General features: G+C 40.2%; 1 protein-coding gene across 2 annotated transcripts in view; it reads left to right on the top strand.

Annotated features, from left to right (window-relative positions):
- Positions 1–26,691, top strand: part of UGT3A1 (UDP glycosyltransferase family 3 member A1) — a 45,247-nt gene extending 18,556 nt beyond the window's left edge. Inside the window, exons 3-7 of one of the 2 annotated variants that reach the window (XM_023216582.3) lie at positions 9,669–9,783; positions 11,870–12,401; positions 20,298–20,529; positions 21,860–22,079; positions 23,230–26,691. In XM_023216582.3, coding sequence (XP_023072350.2) covers positions 9,669–9,783; positions 11,870–12,401; positions 20,298–20,529; positions 21,860–22,079; positions 23,230–23,506 — 1,376 coding nt within the window. In that variant the 3' untranslated portion in view covers positions 23,507–26,691. The remainder of the gene's footprint in view (positions 1–9,668; positions 9,784–11,869; positions 12,402–20,297; positions 20,530–21,859; positions 22,080–23,229) is intronic. The other variant, XM_023216583.2, reaches the window with a different exon arrangement.
- Positions 26,692–26,946: the final 255 nt, after the last annotated feature.

Genomic DNA, 26,946 nt, shown 5'->3' with positions numbered 1-26,946 from the left:
TCCTTCCTTCCTTCCCTCCCTCCCTCCCTCCCTCCCTTCCTTCCTTCTTTTTTCTTTCATTATTTTTTTGAGGCAAGCTTTTGTTCTGTTGCCCAGGCTAGAGTGCACTGGCACAATCATGGCTCACTGCAGCCTCAAACTTGGGCTAAAGCAATCCTCTTACCTCAGCTTCTTGAGTAGCTGGAACTACAGATGTGCACCCCCAATCCCAGCTAATTTATTTTTTGTAGAGTCGGTATCTCACTATATTGCCCAGGCTAATCTCAAACTTCTGGCCTCAGGTGATCCTCCCACCTTGGCCTTTCAAAGTGTTGGGATTACAGACATGAGCTACTATGCTTGACCTACATTCTTTTCTCTGGGTTAGCAACTAAAAGCGCAGTGGCTGAATCGTATTGTTTAGCTTTTTAAAAAATGGACATACTTTTCCCAAAGTGGCTGTACCATTTTAAATTCTTACCAGAAGAGAAAGTAGGGAATGAACCATTAGTTATCCTTCTTAAATTGGGTTGTTGCAGTTTTTCACTAATTTTAATCACAGGGCATATTAATACTTAGAGATGCCCTAAGAGATCTTTTGTAATGCAAACTTACCCTTTTTCTACCTCCAATGTGTAGGAGCAACACAATTTCAACTTGATAATCAGAATAACCAATTTCAATCAGTACAGTAACTTCTTTCTTTGCCATTTGATTCAGAAGCATGGGAAACCAAAAATGGCTGGATTGCATTCTTACTTTTCTGTTTAATAGAATTATTTTTGTGTCTCTTGGTGGAAACATTCCTTCATTTGGAACTAAAATCCCTAGTCTGAAAGAGCATAAGGCTGCAGGAACAGGAAGCAAAAACACTGATAGTGGATCACTAGGGGAAATAGTGAGTGGTGATGCTGCCATTTCTACCCCTTGATACCTGAACCCATGAATCCTGGCTATAGGAGAAGCAACATCATATATTACATGTGATTAAGCACATATATAGTCTCCTGGAGAACACTACCCCAGGCTTGTAATGTATTTCCACCACCTGTAGTTGTAACTTTGTCTTTTAAAAATCCTTCACTGTTTCATTAAGTCAGCCACTTTAGGATGGTGGGGAACATGGTAAGACGATAAATTCCATAATTATGCACTCATGCTGCAGTTCATTTGCAGTGAAGTGAGTTTCTTTGTCAGAGTCAATGCTGTGTAGAATTCCACATCAGTAGATAAGGCATTTTTTAAGTGCATGGATGGTAGCTTTGGCGGAAGCACTGCATGAAGTTTGGAAAGCAAGTCAAATCCAGAGTAAGTGGCTTTTTGAGTAAGAATAAAGTTCTATCTCTTTCATAATGGAATTGGTCCAGTGTAATCCATCTGCTACCCAGATAGCTGATGGGGTTACCCTGAAAAATGATGACAATCAGGCAATCAATGCTGTTCTCTGTCGCTGGCTGACTGGGTACTTTGCAGTGGCAGTACCTAGGTCAACTTGGTGAGTGGAAGTTCAGTTTGATATGCCCATACATAAACTCCATCCCTGCTACCATGGCCACTATGTTTATGAAACCATTAGGCAAATGACAGGGTTGGCTGAGGAAGGAACCTAGATGTTATCCACAGAACAGGCCAACTTCTCCACTTGATTCTTAAAGTTCTTGTCTGCTGAGGTCACCCTTAAGTGAGCATTTACATAGGACACAAATATATTTATGTTTTGCCCATTCAGTTAGGTCTTATAACATATCTCTTCCCCAGAACTTCTTGCCACCAATTTTTAAGTTATGTTCCTTGCAGGTTCATGATGATCTAGCTGAACCATTGGCCACAGACAATGTAATGGACAAGTGTGATTTGTTGTGGGAGAGAAATGTTAATAAGTTTCATGCAGACTAAATGATGTCACAGGGCTGGAACATTGATTTATCTTTGAGGTTAGAGAGTGAGGGTGTATTACTGGCCTTGTTAGATAAAAGCAAACTGCCTTTGATGGCCTTGACTAACGGGTGTCAAGACAAATTTGCGAGATCAATAGTTGCATATCAGGTATCAGGGATTGTGCTAATTTGCTCAAGCAATGAAACTATTATCTGGAAGAGCAGCTGCAATTAGAGTTTCCTATGTGGTTATGTTTATGACATCTATCATTCTCCAAGATCCATTTGTTTTCTGCACAAGTCAAAAATGCAAGTTGAATAGGGATGTAATGGGAATCACCACCTTTGTAATCTTTAAGTCCATGGTGGTGCCATTAGTCTTTGAAATTTCCGTAGAGTGCAATATTGCTTTGGTTTTCTGTTTTTCCAGATACAGGTCATTTTAGTGACTTCCACCTGGACTTTCCAACCATGATAGTTTATACTCCTACACTCCACACTTCAGGGGAGCAGCGTGATTATTCTGCCACTGCTGAGTATATTTATTCCAATTACACATTTCAAATCTGGGGAAATAATCACAATCAGTTTGGGGAATTAGACCCTTGGAATTAGGATCTGATTTCAAGATCTAATGTTCAGTAGTCTCTTGAAAAATATAATTATTTTATTTCCCCAATGCATAGCCACACTGGTAAAAAGCTGTAGGTTCCTTTGGAGAAGGCTGGAGAGAGAGTAACAGTATATATTTCTGGTAGTGTAGTGGGGTCTTTTCCCAAGGGACCTTGCCTCCTCTTTGTTCCAGGGCTTTTGTGTCTATAAATTGTCTGAGGTCTGTGTTTTTGAACTGAAGTTATACTTTTGTTTAATCTATTTAGGACTTCTTTGCTTGTACCAATCAAGTAACAATTTTGTCAACTTCTCATTTTCTTTTCTTTTAGGGATGCCATGATGAAGTAGCTAATGCTCTAGGTCTCCATGAGTCAGATTATTCTAATTATTGCTTTGACTCTACTGTTCCTCATGGTAACCATGTGTACCTTGATTTTGGTGCTTAAGTGCTACCACTTGACCCCAGCCACCCCAAGATGCAATTAACTCCATTATATTTAGGGATCCCACTTCAATGGCATCATAATTTCCAACCATGAAGAAGAACAAACATAGAGCTCTCTAGCAGTGCTGGGGCGCCCCTTGCAAACTCACACTCATGGTGAAAAAAAAAAAATGTGTCCTCTTGTTCTGTTTCCTTCCTGCACTGGGTTAGCAGGCCTTACATCTTCATTTCCCTAAGCTGTTTGATACTTTTCAGGGTACCAAGGCAGATCTGGCATTTTATTTTTATTTAGTGTAGGCCACCCTTTCATCTATGTTTAATTTAATTAACCAAACAGATCCCCTTTTAACCTATTGAGCTACAATGATGAATCAAGAATCTCTGTCTAGTGCCTCATATCAATAAATTCAATCTAATCAAACTTTACATGCCTTTCACCATTACCTCACATACTCTCCTACACATGTACCCTAGATTTTTGTCATGCATATTGTTCTTTTGGTGTATAGTGAAACTTCTTATGGGTAACCTTTGACACTTCTTTGAGCTTGAGTCTATTTTTGAATCTAAAAGTAAAGAGGGATGCTAAAATAGTATGTTTCAGCAAAATAACTGAAAGAGACTGTACAGTTTCTCATGCAAATGAGATTAACTTCTCCAGATGGGTGTAGGAAAGTTGCTTCTACTGATAAAGAAGATTCAACAGAAGTTAGGGGTTCAATAGCCCCAGATTCATAGGATCTGCCCATATGTCCCCATCTCAGATTTTAGGATCTCATTTCCCAATCATTGCCTGGACTTCAACAGAAAATACCTTGCAAGGTGGGGAATTAAATTTCATTGTAATTCAGTCTCAGGAGATGACTGGGTTTGATTTTCAGAAACATTCAACCCAGTAGCTGTAGGAGATTTTTTTTTAGAGCAGACAAAGAAGCTTTCAGGTCATTAATGTGGAGATGGAGCTTGGAATTTAAAGCCTTGACCTCATTCTTTTCTTTCTGTGCTTTCTCTATCAAATTAGGAGAAATCAGCTATCCTCATTATACTCATGAGTTTGATTTAAATATCCCAGAACATTGCCTTTTAGAAACATTTGCTTACTAGTATCCAATGATGATATTTTGCCACATATCTGTTGCCACCTAATGCCACAGGATGAGTGCCCTCTTTAACACTGAAAAGAGTTATTGACTTCAAACATAATCAATATTTGAATCACTTGGTTCTTATAACAGAGAACCAATCCTAGGAAATCAGAATCTTAGGAAATCAGAAAAACAGTATCAATTGGACACACACACACACACACACACACGCACACGTATTTCAAGGACTTGGTTTACATAATTTGAGGTGTTAGCAAGTCCAAAATCTATAGGTCAGGTAGGCAGGCTGGAAAGTCTCAAGCAAGATCTGATGTTGCAGTCTTGAAGCAGAATTTATTTTTCCTCTGGGAAACTCAGGGTTTTTTGTTTGTTTGTTTTTAAAACCTCTGAACTGATTGGTTAAGACCCACTACATTATTGAGGATAATCTATCTTACTTAAAGTCTACTGATTGTAGATAATAAGCGTGCTATATAATATTTTCATATCAACACCTAGATTAGTGTTTGATTAAATAACCATGTACTCTATCCTAGCCAAGCTTACAAATAAAACTAACCATCAGAGAAGAAAATTTGGAGTGCTCTGTTTTATGGCTTCCTTCTCTACTTGTGAAAAAATCTTTGAACTACAGCTCTGGACTTGAGTGTGGTGCTCTTCTTTCTGAGTCACATCTCTACTTTGGTATCTGAGTGCTATGTGGAGGAGTGGGCAGTAGGCATAGGTCTCCTTGCTTTCCTCCCCCAGCAGGAAACCTCACATTTACAAGGTGGGTCATGGTTAAGTGGCACCCCAGTATTTGCAACACTGCTGTGCCCAAGGTAGAGCTCATGCTTCACAAGTGGGGGCTGGCTGGTAGAAGGGAGCGCCCACCTCCTGGACACATTTGGTCAGAACTTAGCTGCAGCAACAGGTAGAAGAGGGCAGGATGAGAAATGTTTACATCCTGCCCCTCCCAGAAAAATAACTCTCTGGCTGAGAGCTGGGGTAGGGGCAAGAGGGAGGGAGCCTGCATTCTTGGCTGCAGTTTGGGAGTTGGTGGGAGCAGTCGAGGAAGTCAGCCTCTCAGAGTTGAGTAAAGGGAGACAGTGGGTGTTCATTCAAATACCACAGACCCTAGGCTCAGTTTTCAGTGAATTTTTGTAGATTTTCTTGAGTAAATATTTCTTCTTTTTCTGTATGCCCTAGAACAATGTCCAGCATTTGTGTGAGTGTGTGTGTGTGTGTGGTTTTCACCAGTTTTGGTATGAACAGTGTCTGAAGAGTTACTCATGCTATTATGCTGGGAATGGAATGCTGGTAATGATGGAGCATTGTTAAACTTACCAAGCAATTCTTCTCAGGAATGTAACTGAAGCACCATGCCTTCTACTTTGTGTGTGACAATGGCACATCCCTTTTTGTGAGTTCCTTTGTATATATGTCTTGAATAAGTGCACCCTGTGTATGTCTTGAATGATTGTGCTTGATGAATCTCCTCCAAGGAGGACATCCTCATTGTAATGTCATAACTGCTCCTGGATATGGTTGGATATGGTGATGGTCTTCCTGGCAGTGATTGTGGGCCAGGATATTAAGGTTCCCCACAGTGAGCCAGTTACAGGTGATTTATGGCCTTTTAAAGATAAAGATAAAGGGAAACTGACTGAGATCCTATTGAAATAGGCCTTGAATAGAGCATATTTGCAAATCTATGGTTGCAAAGTATTAGTTAGTATTCAAATGTAGTAAGCAATTTTTAATAACCATGGGTATGAGGTTCTAAATGTGATGGATCCTGGCATTAAGGCGATAGTAAAATGTTGTGAGGCATCATTAATTCTTGCTAGATTTAAAAATAGTCCAATGTGGGCTTTTAAAGGGAGAAAGAATGGAGACAATCAACCCTTTTCTAAATAGATCTTTCATAATGGAGTTTAATCCTTAAAGGCCCTGTTTTAATCTATTTTGGGCAGTGTTAATAATTTTAATATGTTGAAGCAGATCCACAGCATCCCTTTTTGTTAAGCCAATTCTAAGTGCCAAAGAAATAATTTTATGTTAGTTTTTTAATTGTTAGATAGGAGTAGCCATGCCCAGAATGGAATGGAATGTTTTAGGAAATGAGTCTTAAGACTATGGAGTACTGATATGGTTTGGCTGTGTCCCTACCCAAATCTTATATTGAATTCCCACGTGTTGTGGGATGGACCTGGTGGGAGGTAACTGAATCATGGAGACAGTTCCTGTGCTGTTCTTGTGATAGGGAATAAGTCTCATGAGATTTGATGGCTTTTTTCTTTTTCTTTTTTTTTTTTTTTGAGATGGAGTCTCGCTCTGTCACCAGGCTGGAGTGCAGTGGCGCTATCTCAGATCACTGCAAGTTCTGCCTCTCAGGTTCAAGTGATTCTCCTGCCTCAGCCTCCTGAGTAGCTGGGACTACAGGTGTGTGCCACCATGCCTGGCTAAATTTTTTGTATTTTTAGTAGAGGCAGGGTTTCACCATATTAGCCAGGATGGTCTTGATCTCCTGACCTCATGATCCACCTGCCTCAGCCTCCCAAAGTGCTGGGATTACAGGCATGAGCCACCACACCCAGCTGAGATATGATGGTTTTATAAGGGAGATTTTCCCTGCACAAGTTCTCTCTCTCTTTGCCTGCTGCTACCCATATAAGACATGACTTGCTCCTCCTTGCCTTCTGCCATGATTGTGAGGTCTCCTCAGTCGTGTGAAACTGTAAGTCTATTAAATCCTTTTTCCTGTATAAATTACCCAGTTTCAAGTAGGTCTATTGGGAGAACCCACTTCCGATGTTTAACATGGGTTCTTTTCTATTTCCCAAGTGTCTCGGCTGGGTTGAGAAATAAAGGGAAAGAGCACAAGAGAGAGAAATTTAAAGCTGGGTGTCTGGGGGAGACATCACATGTCGGCAGGATCCGTGATGTTCCCCGAGCCGTAAAACCGGCAAGATTTTATTAGCGATTTTCAAAAGGGGAGGGAGTGCATGAATAGGGTGTGGGTCACAGAGATCACATACTTCACAAGGTAATAAAATATTACAAAGCAAATGGAGGCAGGGCAAGATAACAGAACCACCGGATGAGGTAAAATTAAAATTGCTAATGAAGTTTTGGGCACGCATTGTCTTTGATAACCTCTTATCAGGAAACAGGGTTTGAGAGCAGATAACCTGTCTGACTAAAATTTATTAGGTGGGAATTTTTGTCCACCTGATAAGCCTGGGAGCACTATAGGAGACTGGGGCTTACTTCATCCCATCGGCTTCGACCATAAAAGATGGGACGCCTTAAAAAGGGGCCGTCTATAGGCCTACCTTCAGGGCGTATTCTCTTTCTCAGGGGTGTTCCTTGCTGAGAAAAAGAATTCAGCGATATTTCTCCTATTTGCTTATGAAAGAGGAGGAATATAGCTCTGTTTCGGTCCAGCTCACTGGCGGCCAGTTCAAAGTTACCTCTCTTGTTCCCTAAACATTGCTGTTATCCTGTTCTTTTTTAAACATGCCCAGATTTCATATTCAAACACACACGCTCTACAAACAATTTGTGCAGTTGACACAATCACAGGGTCCTGAGGCGACATTCATCCTCCTCAGCTTACAAAGAAGATGACGGGATTAAGAGATTAAAGTAAAGACAGGCATAAGAAATCACAAGGATATTCACTGGGGAAGTGATAAGTGTCCATGAAATCTTCAAAATTTATGTTCAGAGATTACAGTAAAGACAAGTGTAAGAAATTATAAAAGTATTAATTTGGGAACTAGTAAATGTCCATGAAATCTTCACAATTTATGTTCTTCTGCCGCGGCTTCAGCTGGTCCCTCCATTCGGGGTCCCTGAATTCCTGCAGCATAGGTCTTTATCAGTAGCATGAAAACAGACTAATACAGGCATTTGGTACCAATGTTTAAGATGAGGCATATATATTTGCCCTCTATATTATATTGGATAACTCCTTAAAAGTACAGAAGTGATATTACTTAAATTTAGTGAAATATTCTGATATACCTGTAACTTTTGCCCCATTGTTGATTAAGGTTATTATGGTTTGCATGGGTGTATTCGATTTGATGTTAATCTAGAACTTATAATGTAGAGATAAAACAGCTAATCAGTGTCCTTTAATTTTTCTGTAAAAATAAATGTTAGATTTCCAAAAGGTTAAGTTGTAGACCTTTGTTTTAGTTTTTGTTCTTGCATCCCACCTGTTCCCCTCCCCACCCCTTCTGGCTAACCTAATTCTCTCTTTCTCTTTTTGGTTGTTATCAGGTGTACTTTTGTGGTGGGTGTCCTTTCTAACATGCTCATCTTTGTAAGTTTCTTTCTGAGAGAGTTCCAGTGAGTATCAGCAAGGTTAGAGACCTTCTTTCTGGTAATTTTGAGAGACCCAAGGCTTAAATCGGGTTTGAAAGAACTCTTTGGCTGTACAGTGTTGTCATGGGTGCTTTTCCTGATAACTCTGTTCATTTGGAACATTTTTAGCTACAGAGATATAATCAGCAATATAAGCAAATACATTTTCTGAGGTCCCAGTGGACTATCTATTTTTAGGATTGTGGATGTGACCATGCCATGCAATGACTGCCATTCTTCACACCATTTGGTGGGATCATATATTGCACTGATGTCAGTCTTAACCCTGAGTGCTCTTTACAATGATGTGTGTGTGGGAGGTAATATCTGATTGGGACACATAACCAGTGCTCATAGGGTAAGAGTTTTTCAACTGATCTAGTGTCAGCCACAGCTCATGCTGTAATTGAGAAACACAATTCCATCTGAGTCATACAGATAGCTTTGGTTTGAGACACATGACCCAGGGCTACTGAAAAGAGGGTCCTAATTTGTCATTCCTGTCTCACAATGCAAATTATTGAAACTTCTGATTGAAACTTGAATTGAGATGAGGATTTTCCCACTTTGGCCTGGCTTGCTTGGTTTGAAGTTCTCATTAGTAACAAGGGAGAATGAGTTGAAGTTTTCTGCTTAGTTTGCTCAGATGAGGCACCGAAAGTGAAGTAGGAGCTGGGGCTGGAAAGGAGTCAGCAGTCGAACTCCAAGAATGGAGTCAGACTTCTTATTACACACATGGGTGATGGGGGAGGGGTGGGACTGGTAAGTATAGTGAAGGGAACTACCATTTTTTAATTTTGCCCTTTAGAACTTTTTGACTTAATGAAAACCTATTTGTAGGTATCATTTTAAATAATGAAAATGAATTTTTCTGAAAGAGAAAAGAGTATGGGCTCTGAAATCAATCTGACCTATATTTAAAAACAAGCCCTACAGCTCATTATGTGTGCAAAGGAGACAAATTACCTCACACTGCATTACTCTCTATTGTCTCATCTATAAGTGTCCCATCTATAAGTGTAATAGCTGTTCCTTTATATGAAAACTTTAAGTGGAAACTTTTATAACTTTAAATTGAATAAAAGTGCCTGGATAATGATAAAGTCTCAACATTATCAGGTTGTGCAATAGAATGAATGAAAAAGAAAAACAAAACCAAATCAACATAAAACTTTACAAGTAAGCATTTCCATAAATGTAAAATTAATAGGATAAAATTTTAATATCATCATGCTAATGTTAATCTATGTTGTATGATATGTTTACCTTTTTAACCAATTTGTGTTTTCTTAGATATTAAAGAGGAGGAAAAATTATACCAAGTTATCAGGTGGTTTTTACCTGAAGATTATCAAAAAAGAATGACGAAGCATTTCAATAGCTACATAGAAACAGCATTGGATGGCAGGTAACTTCTTTTTATTCTATGAAGCAAAGAGTCACTATTTTAGTAATACAAATGAATAGAGAGATGCATGATATTTGGAGTGAGTTTTAGAGAAATGGCTGGGTGGGTGATGGATAGATGGAGGAATAGATGATATGTGAGTGGATGAATGGATAGATGGATGAATGGTTGGATAAATGAGGGGATGGAGAAATAGAGGACAGGCGGGTGGTTGGGTGGATAGAGCAGACAAGGTTTGCATTCCCAACAATTGAGTCTATATTGTCCTTCTTCTACCATAAAGGTTCTATAGAAAGCAGGAGATTCCTCCTCTGAGCCTTCCTTACAACACTTCACGTATAATCTTTGTATGCATTCTCCCCAGTAAAGAAGCTAGGATCTTCAACTCTTTTGTTTGTCAAGAAAAAAGAAACCCCTATTCTCACTTATTTTCCCTCCTTTGTCCTCTCATAAATTCACCAGTAGAGAAAACTCTTACGAACATTGATTTTTCACACCTTGAACCTTCACCTTTTAAACTCCTTAAAGATAATCAAATACCTGGATCATACACAATGAGAGATGAGCCTGAGACTTTTTGCCCTCACCTGGAATACAAGGAATCTCCTTTATCTGCCACATAAAAGAGGAGAAACACATGCCATTCTTAATTAATTATAGTGGCTTCATCCTCTTTGCTTTCCTTGAAAATTCTACTCAGTAGTCAAGGTGGTGCTCAAATCTAATTATTCCATAAAGCTTGCTTCCTCACTCAAACTGGAAGACCACATACTCTCCTCCATAGATCTGGTATATAGCGCTCATTTGATACTTAGTCTATGGCATCTTGTGTTGTTATATATTTTTAAAGTATATGTCTTGTCTCTTTTCTTCCAGCTTGATTTCTTTGAAGACAAGTTCCAGATACATGTTAAATATTGTCTAAGTTACTGGGATCAGTGCCTTCCTGTGATTTTTTTCAATTTATTTACTTGAAATATGATTAATGTTATACTTTTGAGAAGTTTATACCGTATACATTGAATTTATCCACAATATTTAAAAATCATTCTTTATGTAAAATCTTTAAAAAAATGAAATAGTGGATAATTTCAGAGAATCGTCATGTTGTAATTTAAAGTTGATTCTTAAGGACAGGCAGAGATCTGCATATCACTCATGAGTTCTAAACCTGCAGGCCTTCTTTATGTGAAGTGACAGGCTTGCTGGGCTATTGCTTCTTCCTTTCTTTATGTGATTAGGAGGTCTGTGGTCTCCAGAGCACCTGTACCTATTACCACTGCTCGGGAACTTCTTCGTCTATTCTTCTGGATTCTATACAAACAGGATGATTTTCTATGCAAGCAATGATGGGAAGACATTGAAGGGCAGTAGCTTCTGGAATAGTGACATAGGCAAGAGTCTTAACTAGGTGTCAGTAAAACTTTAGCATTATTTTATATGAATGTTCCAGCCAGCATGAAGTGAAAAGACTGATAGTAAACTTCAAACCAGGCTTTCATTTTTATTTGTTTTTCACTACTTAACTCCTAGGCTAGGAAGACGAATCTCATTTCAGCTGAGATTTTGGATTCTAATATTGTGATCAAAAAGTTCACTGCACGAGACAATGTGTCAAATGCAAGATACACAGTATTTTTTAAAAAGACTACATCATCAATAGTTAAGGAGCCTGTCAAATTACTTACATAGATTTCTGGAGAAAAGATAGTCACTCACAAAAAGTCAGTATATAAATGAGGGTCAACAGAGCATCACAGGATTTATAAACGAGACATAACTCTGAGACCTGCTATAGTCAGAGTTGGCTTCCAGAGTAGAAGGACGTTGAATTGGCATTGATGGTGGGTGGGAATTGGGTCAGGGGAGGAAATAGGATGGGAGCAAGTGGGGACATTTTAGAGAGCAGGAGTATCTGGACCAAAGTGACCAGAGCTGAGAGTATTTATTGAAACATTGTAGAATGGGTGGATGGATACTGGTTATATTCTTACATACCTGAAATATTTTTTTGAGTCCAACATTCTCCCAAATACTGTAAAATTATACTTTCCCAAATATTTATTATTTATTTTCTTTATTACAGAGACGAATTTGAAGGCCTTCTAAAGTTAATGGAAATATTTGGGATTCAATGTCATTATTTGCTAAGCAGAAAGGATATAATGGATTCCTTAAAGAATGAGAACTTTGATCTGGTATTTGTTGAAGCATTTGATTTCTGTTCTTTCCTGATTGCTGAGAAGCTTGTGAAACCATTTGTGGCCATTCTTCCCACCAGATTCGGCTCTTTGGAATTTGGGCTACCAAGCCCGTTGTCTTATGTTCCAGTATTCCATTCCTTGTTGACTGATCACATGGACTTCTGGGGCCGAGTGAAGAATTTTCTGATGTTCTTTAGTTTCTCCAGAAACCAATGGAACTTGCTGTCTACATTTGACAACACCATCAAGGAGCATTTCCCAGAAGGCTCTAGGCCAGTTTTGTCTCATCTTCTACTGAAAGCAGAGTTGTGGTTTGTTAACTCTGATTTTGCCTTTGATTTTGCCCGGCCCCTGCTTCCCAACACTGTTTATGTTGGAGGCTTGATGGAAAAACCTATTAAATCAATACCACAAGTAAGTAAACCCTCAGCATTCAGTTTGGGATTCACATAGAGTCCTTGGGTGCATAGTTGGTGGCTGCCACCTGCCAGTGGATTCCTGAAGTTGAAGTAGGGATTGGCAAGGGAGGCACCTAGCTCATGTTCTTAAAGGAAGTGCTGACTTTCAGAGTTTGGCCAGTACAGTGTCAGGCCTTGCAGGATCCTGAGATAGAAGATTTCCTTAAATTGGCTCTTCTCTTGCCATGCCCTGGACTTAGAATCAGTGAGATGAACCCTTCAATTAAAGTTGCCATTTTAATTTTTATTTTGTGTGATTATGTGTAAAATAAATATGTAGTTAGTGCCCATTACATGAAATAATTGTTAAGGAGATGAGCTGCTCACAGTGAAACAGACAACACTGTGGATTCGGAGTAAGCAGGGTGGGACTGCATGGGACTGACAGCAAGAACTGACAGTGGTATCTCCAGTGTTCCCTGCCTGTAGAGCCCTGGCTCCTGGCTCCACCTAGACTTTCTGACTTGATTTGTCTGGAGTGGGCCTCTGCTATTATAATTTGTAAATGCTGCTGGGTGATTCAAATGCGCAGCGCAGACTCAGAACCGCTGCTACAGAAGGTTTTCAAAGGGAGGAGAACTCAAATGAGTTGACTGCCTGTTGCCTCTGAGCACTGGGTTCCCATTTTACAGAAGTCATCATATTTAGTATCTTGCCCTCTATAGGGAAGTGTGGTTATTTTCATTTTTATTAATGGAGGAGGACAGAAGCACAGGTGATGTAGGTGACCTTCCCACCACTGTGCAGTGCAGAGGCCCTGAGACCCTGGATTTGGCCTGGACTTTCCAGGTACCAAAGTGACTATTCTTCCTCCCCTAATCTTATATTGAGTAAGCAGGAAGAGTTGGGGAATGATCTATGGATGAGATGGGCTTTGCATTGGTGGTAGGTGTATTTAGGAATGGAGCTGGGAGGGAAAGCACCCCAGGTCAGGAAGCAGGGGACCTAACATGTGGAGGTGCAAGTGAGATGGCCATAACACTGGGTTCTCTGGGTGATGCTGGCTAGATTAGTGTAGTAAAAGATTCATTTGCATGAATAAAACCATGGGGATTTAGCTGAGGTCTTAGCTACCGGGAGGGTGGGTCAGGTCTTGGCATTGGGGCAGTTGTGGAAATTGTTAAGAAGAGAATAATGGGAGTTGAGATTATGAGATAACAGATGCTTATTTTCAAATATTTTTTCTCTTTTTGATTATTTTAATTGCGGTAAAATCTATATAATACAAAATATATCACTTTAACCATTTTTAAGGGTATGCTTCAGTGGCATTGAGTACACTTATATTGTTGTGTAGCTATCATTACCATCTGTCTCCAGAACTTTTTTTTTATCTTCTCGAATTGAAACTTCCTGTGGATTAAACAATATGTTAAATAGAATGAGCATTTGGCTCAGCCATCAGAGATGCGATTCAGAATAAAGTGGTTTCCATTTTTTCTTAGAGGTGCCATCCCCACCCCACATTCCGACAACTACAGGCATGAGCAGTGCAGTGCACAGCACCTCCCCTCCTTATCCCCTCCCTTCCCATCTCGGTACCTGGCTGTGTCCACAGCATGAACAAGCCATTCCCAACAGCCACAAGGGGTGGGAAAAAAGTGGGACTGCCATTGTGGCCCCATGAACCAGCTGGCCAGCGCCTCCCAGTGGGACTTTTTCTCCCCGGCCAAGGAGTTCAGCCTGGCCTGAACTAGGGGAAGACTATAGTGATTAAAGGAACCTATTTGCACAGAGCAAGAGGTTCTTTCCCCAGGACCTCCCCCTTTTGCCCCTTAAACTGTGTTTTTCTTTCTTTTCTTTTTTCCATTTTCTAAGCGAGAGGGTTCCTTTTCCCAGCACGAGGCTTCTGATAGAGAAAATAATGGAGGAGCGACCCCTGCTGGCTGATAACTGCAAATTCGGCAGGGTCCATTTGAGACCGTCTGAGCAGACATATGCAGCCCCTGAAATCTGTTTTTGTCCCAAACTCAATTCCAGGTTTCAGACTGAGGCCCTAGAAAGGAAAACCCGATTTGAGGGATCAAAAGTCAGGCAACAGGCACAATGTAAATGGGCAGGACCAATTCCTGCTGACTAAATCCTCACTTCATGGAGGGAGGCTATGCTCCATGGCATAAATGAGGCCCAGGGAACTCAAAGGTTTTCAACAGCAGAGGAAATAGAGGCATAGGTGAGGGGAGATAATTCCTATTCTCTAGTCCCACGCTGCTTCATGGGTGCAGACCACAATGGCACCTGTGGGTGGCATCCATGAGGTTGCCAGGACTCAGGGACAACAGATGGAAGACAAAGTCCCTTGCTTTTTCTCTCCCTCACACCCTGAGTTTTCGTTGAAAGAAGGAAGGGAAATGAGGGACACCTCTATTTCCCTGTCTTTCAGAATGGGCAACCAGCTCTCTTCACCACCCACAGCTTATTCTCCTCTGGAGTGTATCTTGAACCACTGAGACTGCTTTGACCCTCAGAATCTGGAGGAAAAACACCTGAAAGTGTTTTCATAGCCCTCAAAACAAAGGTTTGGCCAAATTATGAAGGACTGACTTGGTCTCAGGAAGGAACCATTCATTTTGATACCATCTGGCAGCTGGACCTTTTCTGTAGACATGAGGACAAATGGTCTGAGGTGCCATATGTGCAGGTTTTCTATACCTTACAGGGAAATCTAGACCCTTGCTGACAGTGTAGGATTGATCCAGCCCTCCTGCTTGTCATTTCAGGAGAGGCCGCAAAGGGCAATTCCAGGGAACTAAAGAAACAAATCCCAGAAGCACTCCCAACAGGGCAGCCAGCTCCCTCCAGCTCTGCTCCTCTGGGTCCACCTCAACCTCACTATCCAGCTTCAACCTCTCACTTGCCTAATCCTAGAAATCCTCACCCTAGACAAGCCCCAGTCTCACTCCTGCCCTTCCAATGGATGCCTGGTGAATTTGGCCCCAATAAGGTCCAGATCCCCTTCCCCCTACAGGACTTAAAGTAAATTAAGGGGGATTTTGACAAGTTTTCACATGACCCTGACAGATATATAGAGGCTTTCCAGAATTTAACCCAAGTACATGAACTCTCTTGGAGAGATATTGTGTTACTTTTGAATCAGATCCTGATGGAACACTGAGAAGCAGTCTGCTCTGCAAGTAGCTGAGAGATCTGGTGATGAACTTTGTTTCACATATAGTATCAGGAAAGGGGGCAAACTTTATCCAACTGGAAGAGAAGCAGTACCAGTAAATGACCCTGGATGGGATCCCAGTGATGAGATGGGAGACTGGAAGAGAAGACACTTTCAGGTGTGCATGATGGAGGGACTAGGTGGGACTAGGACCAAGCCTCTCGATTATAGCAAGCTATCTATGATAGAACAAGGATTTAATGAAAATCCCACTGCCTTCTTGGAGAGGCTAAGAGGGGCCTTGGTCAAGCACACCTCTCTATCTTCTGATTCAGTCAAGGGACAACTAATTCTGAAGAATAAATTTATTACTCAGGCAGCCCCTGATATGAGGAGGAAGTTGCAGAAATGGGCCTGGGACCAGATAGTACTTTAGAGGACTAACTGAAAGTGGCCACCTTGGCCTTTTACAATAGAGATAGGGGGACACAAGAAAGAGGCAGAAGCCTTAATAGCCACCGTGCAAGCCCAGAAACCCCAGAATTCCCAGGGTACACTTGTTAACTGCTACAGATGTGGCAAGAACAGTTGTTTCTCTTCTGAAGTTGAACTGCTTCTATACAAGGTTTAATTTCTTCCACCAGGGTGAAACAGCTCAAAGCACAATGTTATCAATATTTTGACTTGTTATTTCTGTGATCTTTGGCACTATATTATTTTCTTGTATAATACACATGTTTAACTCATGCATACTTAACCTTATAAAACTTGGTTTTTCCTCTCACCTAGAGGCCATCAAACTGCCAACGGTCAGGCAACTGGAGCCTCGGGGACAATGGCTCCCTTTTGCAAGGACCCTTAGATAAACCTTTAGGAGGAATCTGACTGCTGTTTTCTCCAAAACAATGCCCGCTGTCAGCAAAAATTAGCTAAGATTGGCCATCATTCATATTCTAATGGCAGTTAGATGTGCCTCTTCAGAGAAGGGAGTTGATACTGCTAGGAGACAGGGAAATACTGGGTAGAAGAGGGCAGTTCCTTGGCAAAGGTCCCACCTTCAAGCCTGGAAACCTCTGGCCCTAACTGAGAACATGCATTCCTGTTTTCACACAAAAAATTTGCCTTTTGGCTCTCCACATGCCCCTCTCCTATACCCATATAAACCTCAGACCTCAGGTTCCAGAAGCAGATGAAAAGTAGATGAACAGGAGAGCAGAAGAATGGCATAATGGTGTGGCAGAGAGAAGAGAAGGAGAATCTGAACACCAAGAGGAGTTCAGCTGGGGGCGATTGGAGAGGAAATTGGCCACTGGACAGCTGAACTTCGGGAAGACCATCTTCCCATTCCATCTCCTTTCCAGCTTCCCATCCATCCCACCTTCACCACTCAATAAAACCCCCACATTCACTATCCTCAAGTCCATGTGTGACCTGGTTCTTCCTGGATGCCTGAGAAGAAAAGAACCTGGGTACCAAGAGGGCATTGAGCTGGTTAACACTTAAGCCGTCTGAGGATAGCAAAGCTAAAAGAGTGCACTGTAACACACACCATGCTCACTTGGGCTTTAGGAGTTGCAGGCACCCACCATTATACACTGCTGTGGGGCTGGAGCCCCAAAGCACTCACCCAGGCTCCTGCACCTGCCCGTCTGCATGCTCCCCCTACCATAAGGAGTTTGAGCAGCAGCGGAGGCTGCAGCCAAACTGACAAGCTACACCCTTGTCACATATCCTGCGAGGGAACTTTCCCATTTCGCTGTCATCAAAATTTTTTTGACCATAATGCAAAAGTCTATTTCTGGGCTCTGTCTTCTATTCCACTGGTCCATGTGTCTATCTTTATGGCAGTACTACACTACTCGGATTACTGTAACTTTGTAATATGTTTTGAAATCAGCAAGTGTGAGAACTCCTTCTCTGCTCTTTTTCAATATTGTTTTGACTATTCAGGGTTCTTGATAGTTCTTATACATTTTAGAATGATTTTTCTGTTGCAAAAGAAGTTATTGGGATTTTGATAGGATTTGTATAGAATATGTACATCCCTTTGGATTGTACGTTTGACATCTTAATAAGTGTCCCAATTCATGAAGCCAGAATGCCTTTCCATTTTTTGTGTATGTCTTTAATTTCTTTAAGCAAAATTTTGATGTTTTCAGTGTACAATCTTTCACCTCCTTGGTTAAGTTTATTTCATTCTCTCTGATGTTATTGTTGATGAAACTGCTTTCCTAATTTCTTTTTGGAATTGTTCATTGTTAATGTATAGAAATGCAGCTGACTTTAGAGACTTGATTTTTTTCCCTTCGATTTTGCTGTATTTGTTTATTAGTTCTAACAGATTTTTAATTTTTAGTATGTGTGTATGTTATCTTTAAGGTTTTCAATATATAGAATCATGTTATCTGCCATTATTTCTTCAAATAGCCTTTCTTTCCCTTCCATTTTCTCTCATAGTGCATATATTGATCCACATGATGATGTCCTATTGTCCCTTATATTTTGTTCATTCTTTTTTCTTTTTCTTTCTCAGAGTTGACAATTTCAAATAATTTGTTTTCAAGTTCACTGATTATTTCTTTTGCCTGTTTGAGTTACCTATTGAAACTCTCCAGAAAAAAATTCAATTTGATTATTTCATATTTCACCTCCAAAAATTTCCCCTTTTTTAAATTAAAAGCTTTCTCTTTGTTGATATTCTAAATGTGTTTAAATATTGATTTTCTTCTTTACTTTAGTTTTTTCCATGTTTTCCATGAGCTCCTTGGGCATATTTAAGACAGTTTCTTTAAAAATATTTGTGTAGTAAGTCCAATGCCTGTATTTCTTCAGGGAGGGTTTCTGGAGATTTATTTTGTTTTTTAAAATTATGTGTTTTGACTATTTCTTTGCATGCCTTGTGATCTTTTGTTGAAAATTAGACATTTGAACAATTAGTCAGTCTTTGCAGTCTGGCATGGAAGAACATGTTTTGAGTGTTTTTATCAAGATTAAGGTCTTCTCAGGTGTTTTTGTGGTTATGTGTCTCATCTGGACTTTTGTGTGTGCTTTTCTTCCCCCAGTTCCCTCTGTACGCTCAACTGTTTTTGAATGCCTTAATTTCCCAATGAACCTCGCCCAGACTCTTCTTGGACTTTAGATGTTCTATTATATTCTTCTGCCCATAACCTCTTGACCCAAGCCTTCATAGGTCTGCAGTATCCCTGAAGCTTTCATACGTCATGGTACCTACCACTGCTTTCTATGGCTTCTGTCAGCTTGAAATCTGAGCTATCTCACCATTCCCAATGTGAGCTCTGAATCAGGTGAGACAAACCAGTCACTAAGTAGCCAACAGACAGGTTAGAATGTTGTAAATAGTTTCTATTCTGCTCCTTCCAGCTGAGGGAGGGAATGCACAATTGAGCTTTTGCCTCTGGACTGTGGTCTGCCACTCCAGGGCAAAGGTAAATAAAATTGATTAGAAATTTATACTGTTTGAAAGTGGCTTTTTCTTGATTGGGCATTCGGTTTCTTGCTATGTATGTTTGACTGGTTTTCAAAACTATACGGAGTTATTTGTGTCAGTCTGCAGTTGATTTTCAAATATTTCCCTGAAAGAACAAGGGCATGCGGCTTCTGATTAACATTATTGCTCTGCTTCTTTTGATTTTATATTATGATTTTATAATTACAAGAACAACAAAGCTGTTTTCAGTTTGTTAATTGAAATGGCAGTTCAGGCAGTGTTATGCTGGATGGAATCAAGTTATCCCACAGAATGACCCAGTAGAATGAGGGGCTCAGAACTAGAGACAGTCACAAAAATGCTGAGAGAGGAAGAGTCTGAAGAAATGTTTCAAAGTAATAATTGATGAAACAGTGCTAAAGCTAAGTTTTAGGGCATTAGATCATAATCTTTCTTAAGAATTACCTGAGGACCAAAATAGGCTGGGTAGCTATGCAAATATCAGACAAAATAGAGTGTACATCAAAAATATTTACAAGAGACAAAGACATTACATAATATAAAATTTTATGTTTGCAATAACATAATTATAAGTATCATTTAAAAATATATGAAATATCATCAACAATATATAAGAGCTATAAATATATATGCACCAAACAACAGAGCACCAAAATATGTGAAACAATAATTGATGGAATTGAGGAAGAAATAGACATTACTACAGCAATAGCTTGGGACTTCAATACCCCATTTTTAGCAATGGAAAGATTATCTACACAAATGATCAATAAATAAATAGTTATCTTGAACACCATCATAAACCAACTGGACCTAATAAAAATTTAGAGAATACTCCACCCAACAACAGCAGACTACACCGTCTTCTCAAATGCACACAGAATATTCCCAAGATAGTCCATATGTTAGGCTACAATATAAATCTCAATACATTTCAGAAGATTGAACTCATAAAAGCATTTTCTGTGATCACAATAGGATGAGCTAGACATCAATAACAGGAAAAAATCTTAAAAAATCACAAATTTATAATTTATATGCAAAAAAGTGTCCTCAGGTATCAGAAAAATGACTTCTAGGTCATCCAGACAGAATATGAGTACAGTGCAGCGGACACTGAGCTCTGCCAGGAGCCATAATAATAGTTTCAGGAGAGTGAAGACAAGGCACTGATGGGAGGGTGTGTTTAGTAAATAGACTGGGTTTCATTTCATGGCCACTTAGGCTTTCTCAAACAATTTTGTCACCTCCTTTCTTTTGTCATCTCTCTCTAGGACTTGGAGAACTTCATTGCCAACTTTGGGGATGCTGGGTTTGTCCTTGTGGCCTTTGGCTCCACATTGAACACCCATCAGTCCCAGGAAGTCCTCAAGAAGATGCACAGTGCCTTTTCCCACCTCCCTCAAGGGGTAATATGGAAATGTCAGAGTTCTCATTGGCCCAAAGATGTTCGTTTGGCCACAAATGTGAAAATCGTGGACTGGCTTCCTCAGAGTGACCTCCTGGGTAAGGACTGCTGAGGTCTGCTCTTCTCTTTCAATTGACCTGTCTTTGGGGCTCATTGGTGTTCTGACCTCTAGCTGGGCATTTGTACCAGCCTAGGAAGTAGCTACCGATAGGTAGAGGTAACGCTCAGAGGGCAGGAAAAGAACAGCTAGCTGGAATTCTTTGGGAATCAGGCTGTACTTCAAAAGTGGTGAAAACAGTCATTTTCTCTTTTTCCTTCTAACCCAAGGGAGGCCTGAAGTTTCCAACCAGAGGTGATATATGGTCATGTTCCCTTGACCCTACTACATTTGACACTGAACAGAGTCACCCCAACACAATCTAAGACAATGTGTAAACTCCAAGAGCATATATCTAGGGGTATGTTGCCCCTGTTCTGTGGCCTCCTGACCACCTGTTTAGCAATGAATATGCCATTACACAAACGCACATGTATCTATATAAATACATCTTCTTTATCTACTAAGGAAGTGAAGGACTCATACATTCACAACATTGATTCTAACATTGTTTGAAGGATGTGCCATGATATTAGTGCCAAGGTGAGTAATCACATAGTCAGGTATTGAGTAATTTGGTAACAGAGTTCCTTACACTTCAATAGGTTTTATTGTCCTTGTGATACTTTTTGGAGATCTCTCACTGACATCCCCAGTGACTGGATCAGAGGTTCATAACCAAGTTTATGGCTCAAAGTCAGCTTGGTCATATAAGGTACAGGTTTCTGCATATTTAATTTATAAGACATGGGGCAAGGAAAAATCTTTTCATTTTCAAAGGAACACAAGTAGAATAGAATCCACGTTTCTGTTGAGAAACACAGATTTAACTCTACATTATCAAAAGTCACTAGCTTGCTCTAAATAAGGGTGGGGCAGGCAGACAGGAACTAGAAATACAGAAGTAGAAGTGTATGGTTTATTATTCCTTGCTTTCACAGCACTCTTCAAATGGAGAAAATAGCACATACAGTGTAGGTACTATGAAGGAACAGAGAGCAGGAAGTAAAGGGAGAGATGAGGTGAAGAGAGAAGGATGGCTGCATGGATGGAGAAATATGCCTTGCTTATCATTCTTCTCTACATCTTTCCCTGTATTCAGAGCCTTAGATGGGTTGGGAATGAGGTAAGGAATCTCTACAGAAAGGGAGGCTGGAATCTTGTTTCCTGGAATGTGCACGCTTAAGTGCACATTTCCCAAGCAAAATGAGTGAATTCATTTTCTCAGCAGACCTTGATTTCATTGGTGTTTCCTCTGACTTTTCTGCTTTACCTGGTATTCCAAAATTTTTCATCCTGAAGTGTTCCACTCTCTTTCTTATTTGCCACAGCTCACCCCAGCATCCGTCTTTTTGTCACTCATGGCGGGCAGAACAGCATAATGGAGGCCATCTGGCATGGTGTGCCCATGGTGGGATTGCCAGTCAATGGAGACCAGCATGGAAACATGGTCCAAGTAGTAGCCAAAAATTATGGTGTCTCTATCCAGTTGAATCAGGTCACAGCTGACACACTGACACTTACATTGAAACAAGTCATAGAAGACAAGAGGTATGTGGCTCTCTGAGCATGTGGTCACTAAGGCTGAATGAAGATAGAAAACACAAGGGATACTCTGTATTTTTCACAATAATAGCTGAAACTTCTGTGACATGGAATAATATGTGTGTGATGCTAACAGTCCACCTGTTTTCTCTAGTAAGTCTCTAGGAAGACTAATTTAGGTTAGATACTGAGAATTTATCTGGGAGTCCCTCTAGTGGAATTCTAGCTGAAGCAGGGTGTTTCTTTGTGTGTTTTCCCAGTGTGCCTGCTCTTCTCACCTCTGGCTCCTTTGTCTGTGTTGCTCCCTAGAACACCCTTCCCTTCTCTTTACAGGACTGGCTCCTTCATGACATTCAGGTCTCTTCTCCAATGTTTCCTCCACAGAGAAGGTTGTGTCTTTGACAATCCTAACTAGCCTCCTCTCTCACTCAGCCCGATCATAATATATTATTTCCTTCATAACATGTTTCAAGATTTGTAATGACTCCATTTATTTTTGTTTTTAGTAATTGTCTGGCCCCCAACACAAGAGAGTAGAGAATCAGCTTCATAAGTATAGCAGTATGTCTCTCTTTTTTTTCAACTATATTCCCAGTGCTTACTGCAGAGCCTGCCACAAAATAAGTTTCCATGGATTTCAGTTAAGTGAGGAAATAAAAGTGGCATAGTGACCTTCTTGGTTACTGCCCACCCAGCCAATGATCTTATAATCAAGAAGGACTGAATATCTTATTATGGCTTCAGGAACACAAACCCTGAATCAGGTATATATTCTCTCATATATGGTCATATATATGGTATTTTTTCCTTTAGTATACCATAAGCATCCTAGGGATATGGACATCCTGGGGATATGGACTAGAACTGGGGATATGGACTAGTTCCTTTAGTATATCATAAGCATCCTGGGGATATGGACAGCTTAACACTTTTAGAATTAATCATTGATCTTTGTATGTGGGTGTTTCTATTGAACTTTTCAAGAGGATTCAGCGAGACAGTGGCAAGGCCATGACAACAAATTTTCTTTGCAGCCCAGCCTTGGTGCATGTGTTAGAAAAGTGTTTGTATGCTTGTGTGTGTGCTCACGCAACACAAAGTCTCTAAGACTTGTGAGGCTATGTCAGTAACACACCCTTTCTGTCTCTGCCAACAGGTACAAGTCAGCAGTGGCGGCAGCTAGTGTCATCCTGCGCTCTCAGCCCCTGAGCCCCGCACAGCGGCTGGTGGGCTGGATTGACCACATCCTCCAGACTCGGGGAGCGGCGCACCTCAAGCCCTATGCCTTCCAGCAGCCTTGGCATGAGCAGTACCTCATCGACGTCTTTGCATTTCTGCTGGGGCTCACTCTGGGCACTGTGTGGCTTTGTGGGAAGCTGCTGGGTGTAGTGGCCAGGTGGTTGCGTGGGGCCAGGAAAGTGAAGAAGACATGAGGCTAGGTGTAGCCTTGGGTGAAGGCAGGGCATCCCTGGTTCTTTGAAGGTTCTCCCCACCCCAGCACAGGCCACCCTGTGTTCTCTCTTCAGCTCCACTGGCCAATGATCCTGCAACTTGCTTCTTTCAATTATCTGCCTCTGTTTAGAAATCTTCATGCACTACTCAGGTTTCTTGACTTGCCCCTTGTGACCTGGAGCCCCCAGCTCAGATACGAACTTTCACCTGCTGGCCCTGCCTCCTCCTTTCTCCCCTTTCCTAGACACAGGACTCTGACAACTTCACCCTCCTTGTTTAGATGACTTCCCAGTCTCCAGTCCCCATTTCTCCTTCTGTCACTTTTCATAAAAAAAAACCACAGGAAATATTTGACATATCTTCCATTTCAAATTCTTCCATTTTATGCATATATCTTGCCCTTCCTATAAGCTCTCCTCAAAGTTCAGGAAACCTGGTTTGCTCTCCTGCATTTAGGAAAGGAGAACCTCGGCCAAGACCTTTGCTTACTGCCTGAGACCCCTTCCTCAGAGAGCACTTCCTTTGCTGGTCAGACATGGAGCCTGCAGTTGGTCCCAGATGATACTACTTTATTTCAGTTTTTACAGTTTCCTTCTTAAGATTTCCGTCTTATAAATGGAGTACAGGGAACCTCAGGTAGCGAAGTGGAAGCCCATGTGTAAGGCTTTGTGGCTTCAGGTACCAGTGGCTAAGGCAGTTTTAAAGACTTCGTTGATTTTAGAAAAATTGCATCTTCCATCCCCTACTGTTATATATGGTAAAACCTTAGAGATGACATTAATCTGCTAGGAACAGAAGCAAGAAAAACCATGGCATAAACAACCCCAGAGTTTTTGTTCATTCGTTTCATCTTTCTTGATAAAGCCCGAAGGTAGCCCATTCAGGGCTTGTGTAGTTGGTTGCTCCATCATGTCATCAATAACCCATATGTTTCTTTTTGATCTTCCTTAGTGTAACACCAGACTACCTTTCTGATAGCTGGTGTTCATGAAATATTTTACGTTCAAATGATTGTACCTTTTTTTGGCTTTAAAGTTCTGAAATAAAATGAAATTCCACTGTAATAAAAGTGTCAAATGTGTGGTATCTGATGAGTTAAAAACATAGAGTAGAAAACAGGCATATGGAGTGGCCCTGGATGAACCATAGTTTTAGATTGTTTAATTCTAGAATTGTGAAACAGATCTTGAAACAATTCAGATCAAAAGATGAAACTGTTACAAATGCTCCTGCAGAAATAGAGAATGTCCCCCATCAAAATCTTTGCCAATTCCATGAAAGGATTTGCTTGGAAGTCTGCAGAGCTGAGTGCTGGATGTCTATGCATTTTGAGAGGTCTCATGATACAAGAGCCAGAGGCATGAAGCATGCAGAAGTACATTAGAGTGTGTGTATCTGTGTGTCTATAATATAAGGTTTTATTGCTGTAATTCTTATGAAACCACATGAATTGATCAATGACAATACTCCCATGAAGGGCAGACATGGAGCCTTCTCTGTGTTTTCTTTTGAATCAATAGCCACAATTTCATTCCCCTCATGAACAACACAAGATCCTAGGGATAAGCCTCTCTGGCCAGTAACTCCTCTCCCACCTCAGCACATAGCCTTTTTCTAACACTTCGTAATTCATCGAGGTCCACTTTGTGCCAGTTGTACAAACTTGCATCCCTAAAATCTGATCATAAGCAGCCAATCAGCCAGACTGATGCTTCTAATCTTGTTATTTCCAAGCACCCTCCACAGGGCTGCGAGCATGGCCCTGACAACCTAGAAATCTGGTGTTATCCTTCACTGTTTAAAATCTTTGTTCCCATTGTGTGGAATATAAGGACTCTATGATTTGGTCCTGGCTACCAATCTAGGCACACCTGGAGCAGTTCTCCACCTACTCTTTTCCAAATGTTCACTACACACCCTCAGAACACATTTTGCTGTTTTTAACCTCAGGGCTTTGTCTATGCCCTTCCCTCTCTCAGAAATATCATCCTATTCTTGCTGGACTAAGAAACTTCTGCTTATCTCTCATTATCCAGTGTGATCATGTTCACATTGGTAAGCCTGTGCCTGACCACTGCACCCGAAATGGAGATCACTGCATTCTCTTTTGAGGCATTTTTCTTACTATATCGCAATTATTTATTACAATATCTGTTTCCTGTTTAGAAACCATAAGGTCTTTGTCATAAAGACAGGGACTGGTTCCTGTTTATCTTGTTATTACAGAACCTGGCATAGTACCTGGAACAAATACTGCTGGGACAACTGGATAATATTTAGAAAAAAGGCAATATTTGATCCAGACTTCACACTATATCAAAAATTGAAATCCAATGCACCAGATATCTAAGTACAAAAAATGATACCATGCTGAGTCTAAGAGAAAAAGTGAATTTTTCCATAGCCTGTGTATAGGGAAAGACTTTCTAAATAGGAATCAAAACTCCTGATACAACAAGAGAAATGTAAATTAATTTGACATAAAAACTTTGGTATGACAAAAATCATGGTAAGAAGATTAACAGTCCAAATTAAAAAGTCAGCGAAACATAGCTGCAACATATATCTCACATATAGGCCTAATATTTATGATAAACTAAAAACTATTAACATTGAGGAAAGAATCTATGATACATATACATACTGGAATAATATTCAGCTTTAAACTACAATAAACAAAAGCAGAATAAGCTAATATGGAGTAAATTCCAATATGGTTAAGTAAAAAGAGCAAAGAGTAAGAGCAACTATAGGATGTATCCTTTTTATTTCATAAGAAAAGGGAAAGTATGTATATGGCGGATAATGAAAAATATATATCTATGTGCATTGCTTTGCAAAAACAGTGCAGAGGGAACAAACTAGAGTGTGATAGATTATCTATGAGGGTGGTGGTTGAATAGGGTGGAAGGATCCATGGGTTTATGTTTTTACATAGTTTAGATTTTGGAAACATTGATACTTTGCATACCAAATATATGTTTAAATTAACAAGGAGAGAAAAACCAAGTACTGAAATACAAATGGAAAAAAATGAAATCAATTTTTTTCCAAATGAAAATGTAACTTTCCTGTAGCAAAAAAAATTAACATCATTACCTTTTAAACACAGTACTTTGACTATATACTGTATACAATCAATCAAAAGACAAAAAAGAACTCCAAATGAATCTTGTAGTCTATTGAGTAATTGTATTCTCAGTTGGCAAATTAGTATATCTGAACCTAATTTCTGTGCATAATAGGATTGAACAAATGCATCAATGACAGTGAGAGTCAGGTTTCTTATTTTGGAAAAAGGAATTAGAAATGTGGGAATGGGGAAGATTAGAATAACCTGTAGTGTTGTATTGGAATTAGAGTTATCAGTATAAATGTATAATTATCTGTAATACAAATATAAATATAGGTATAGGGAGAG

The sequence above is a fragment of the Piliocolobus tephrosceles genome, chromosome 4, assembly GCF_002776525.5.
Source record: "Piliocolobus tephrosceles isolate RC106 chromosome 4, ASM277652v3, whole genome shotgun sequence".
NCBI lineage: Eukaryota > Metazoa > Chordata > Mammalia > Primates > Cercopithecidae > Piliocolobus > Piliocolobus tephrosceles.
The sequence above is the reverse complement of the archived record's forward strand: the minus strand, read 5'-3'. Positions and strand labels throughout refer to the sequence as shown.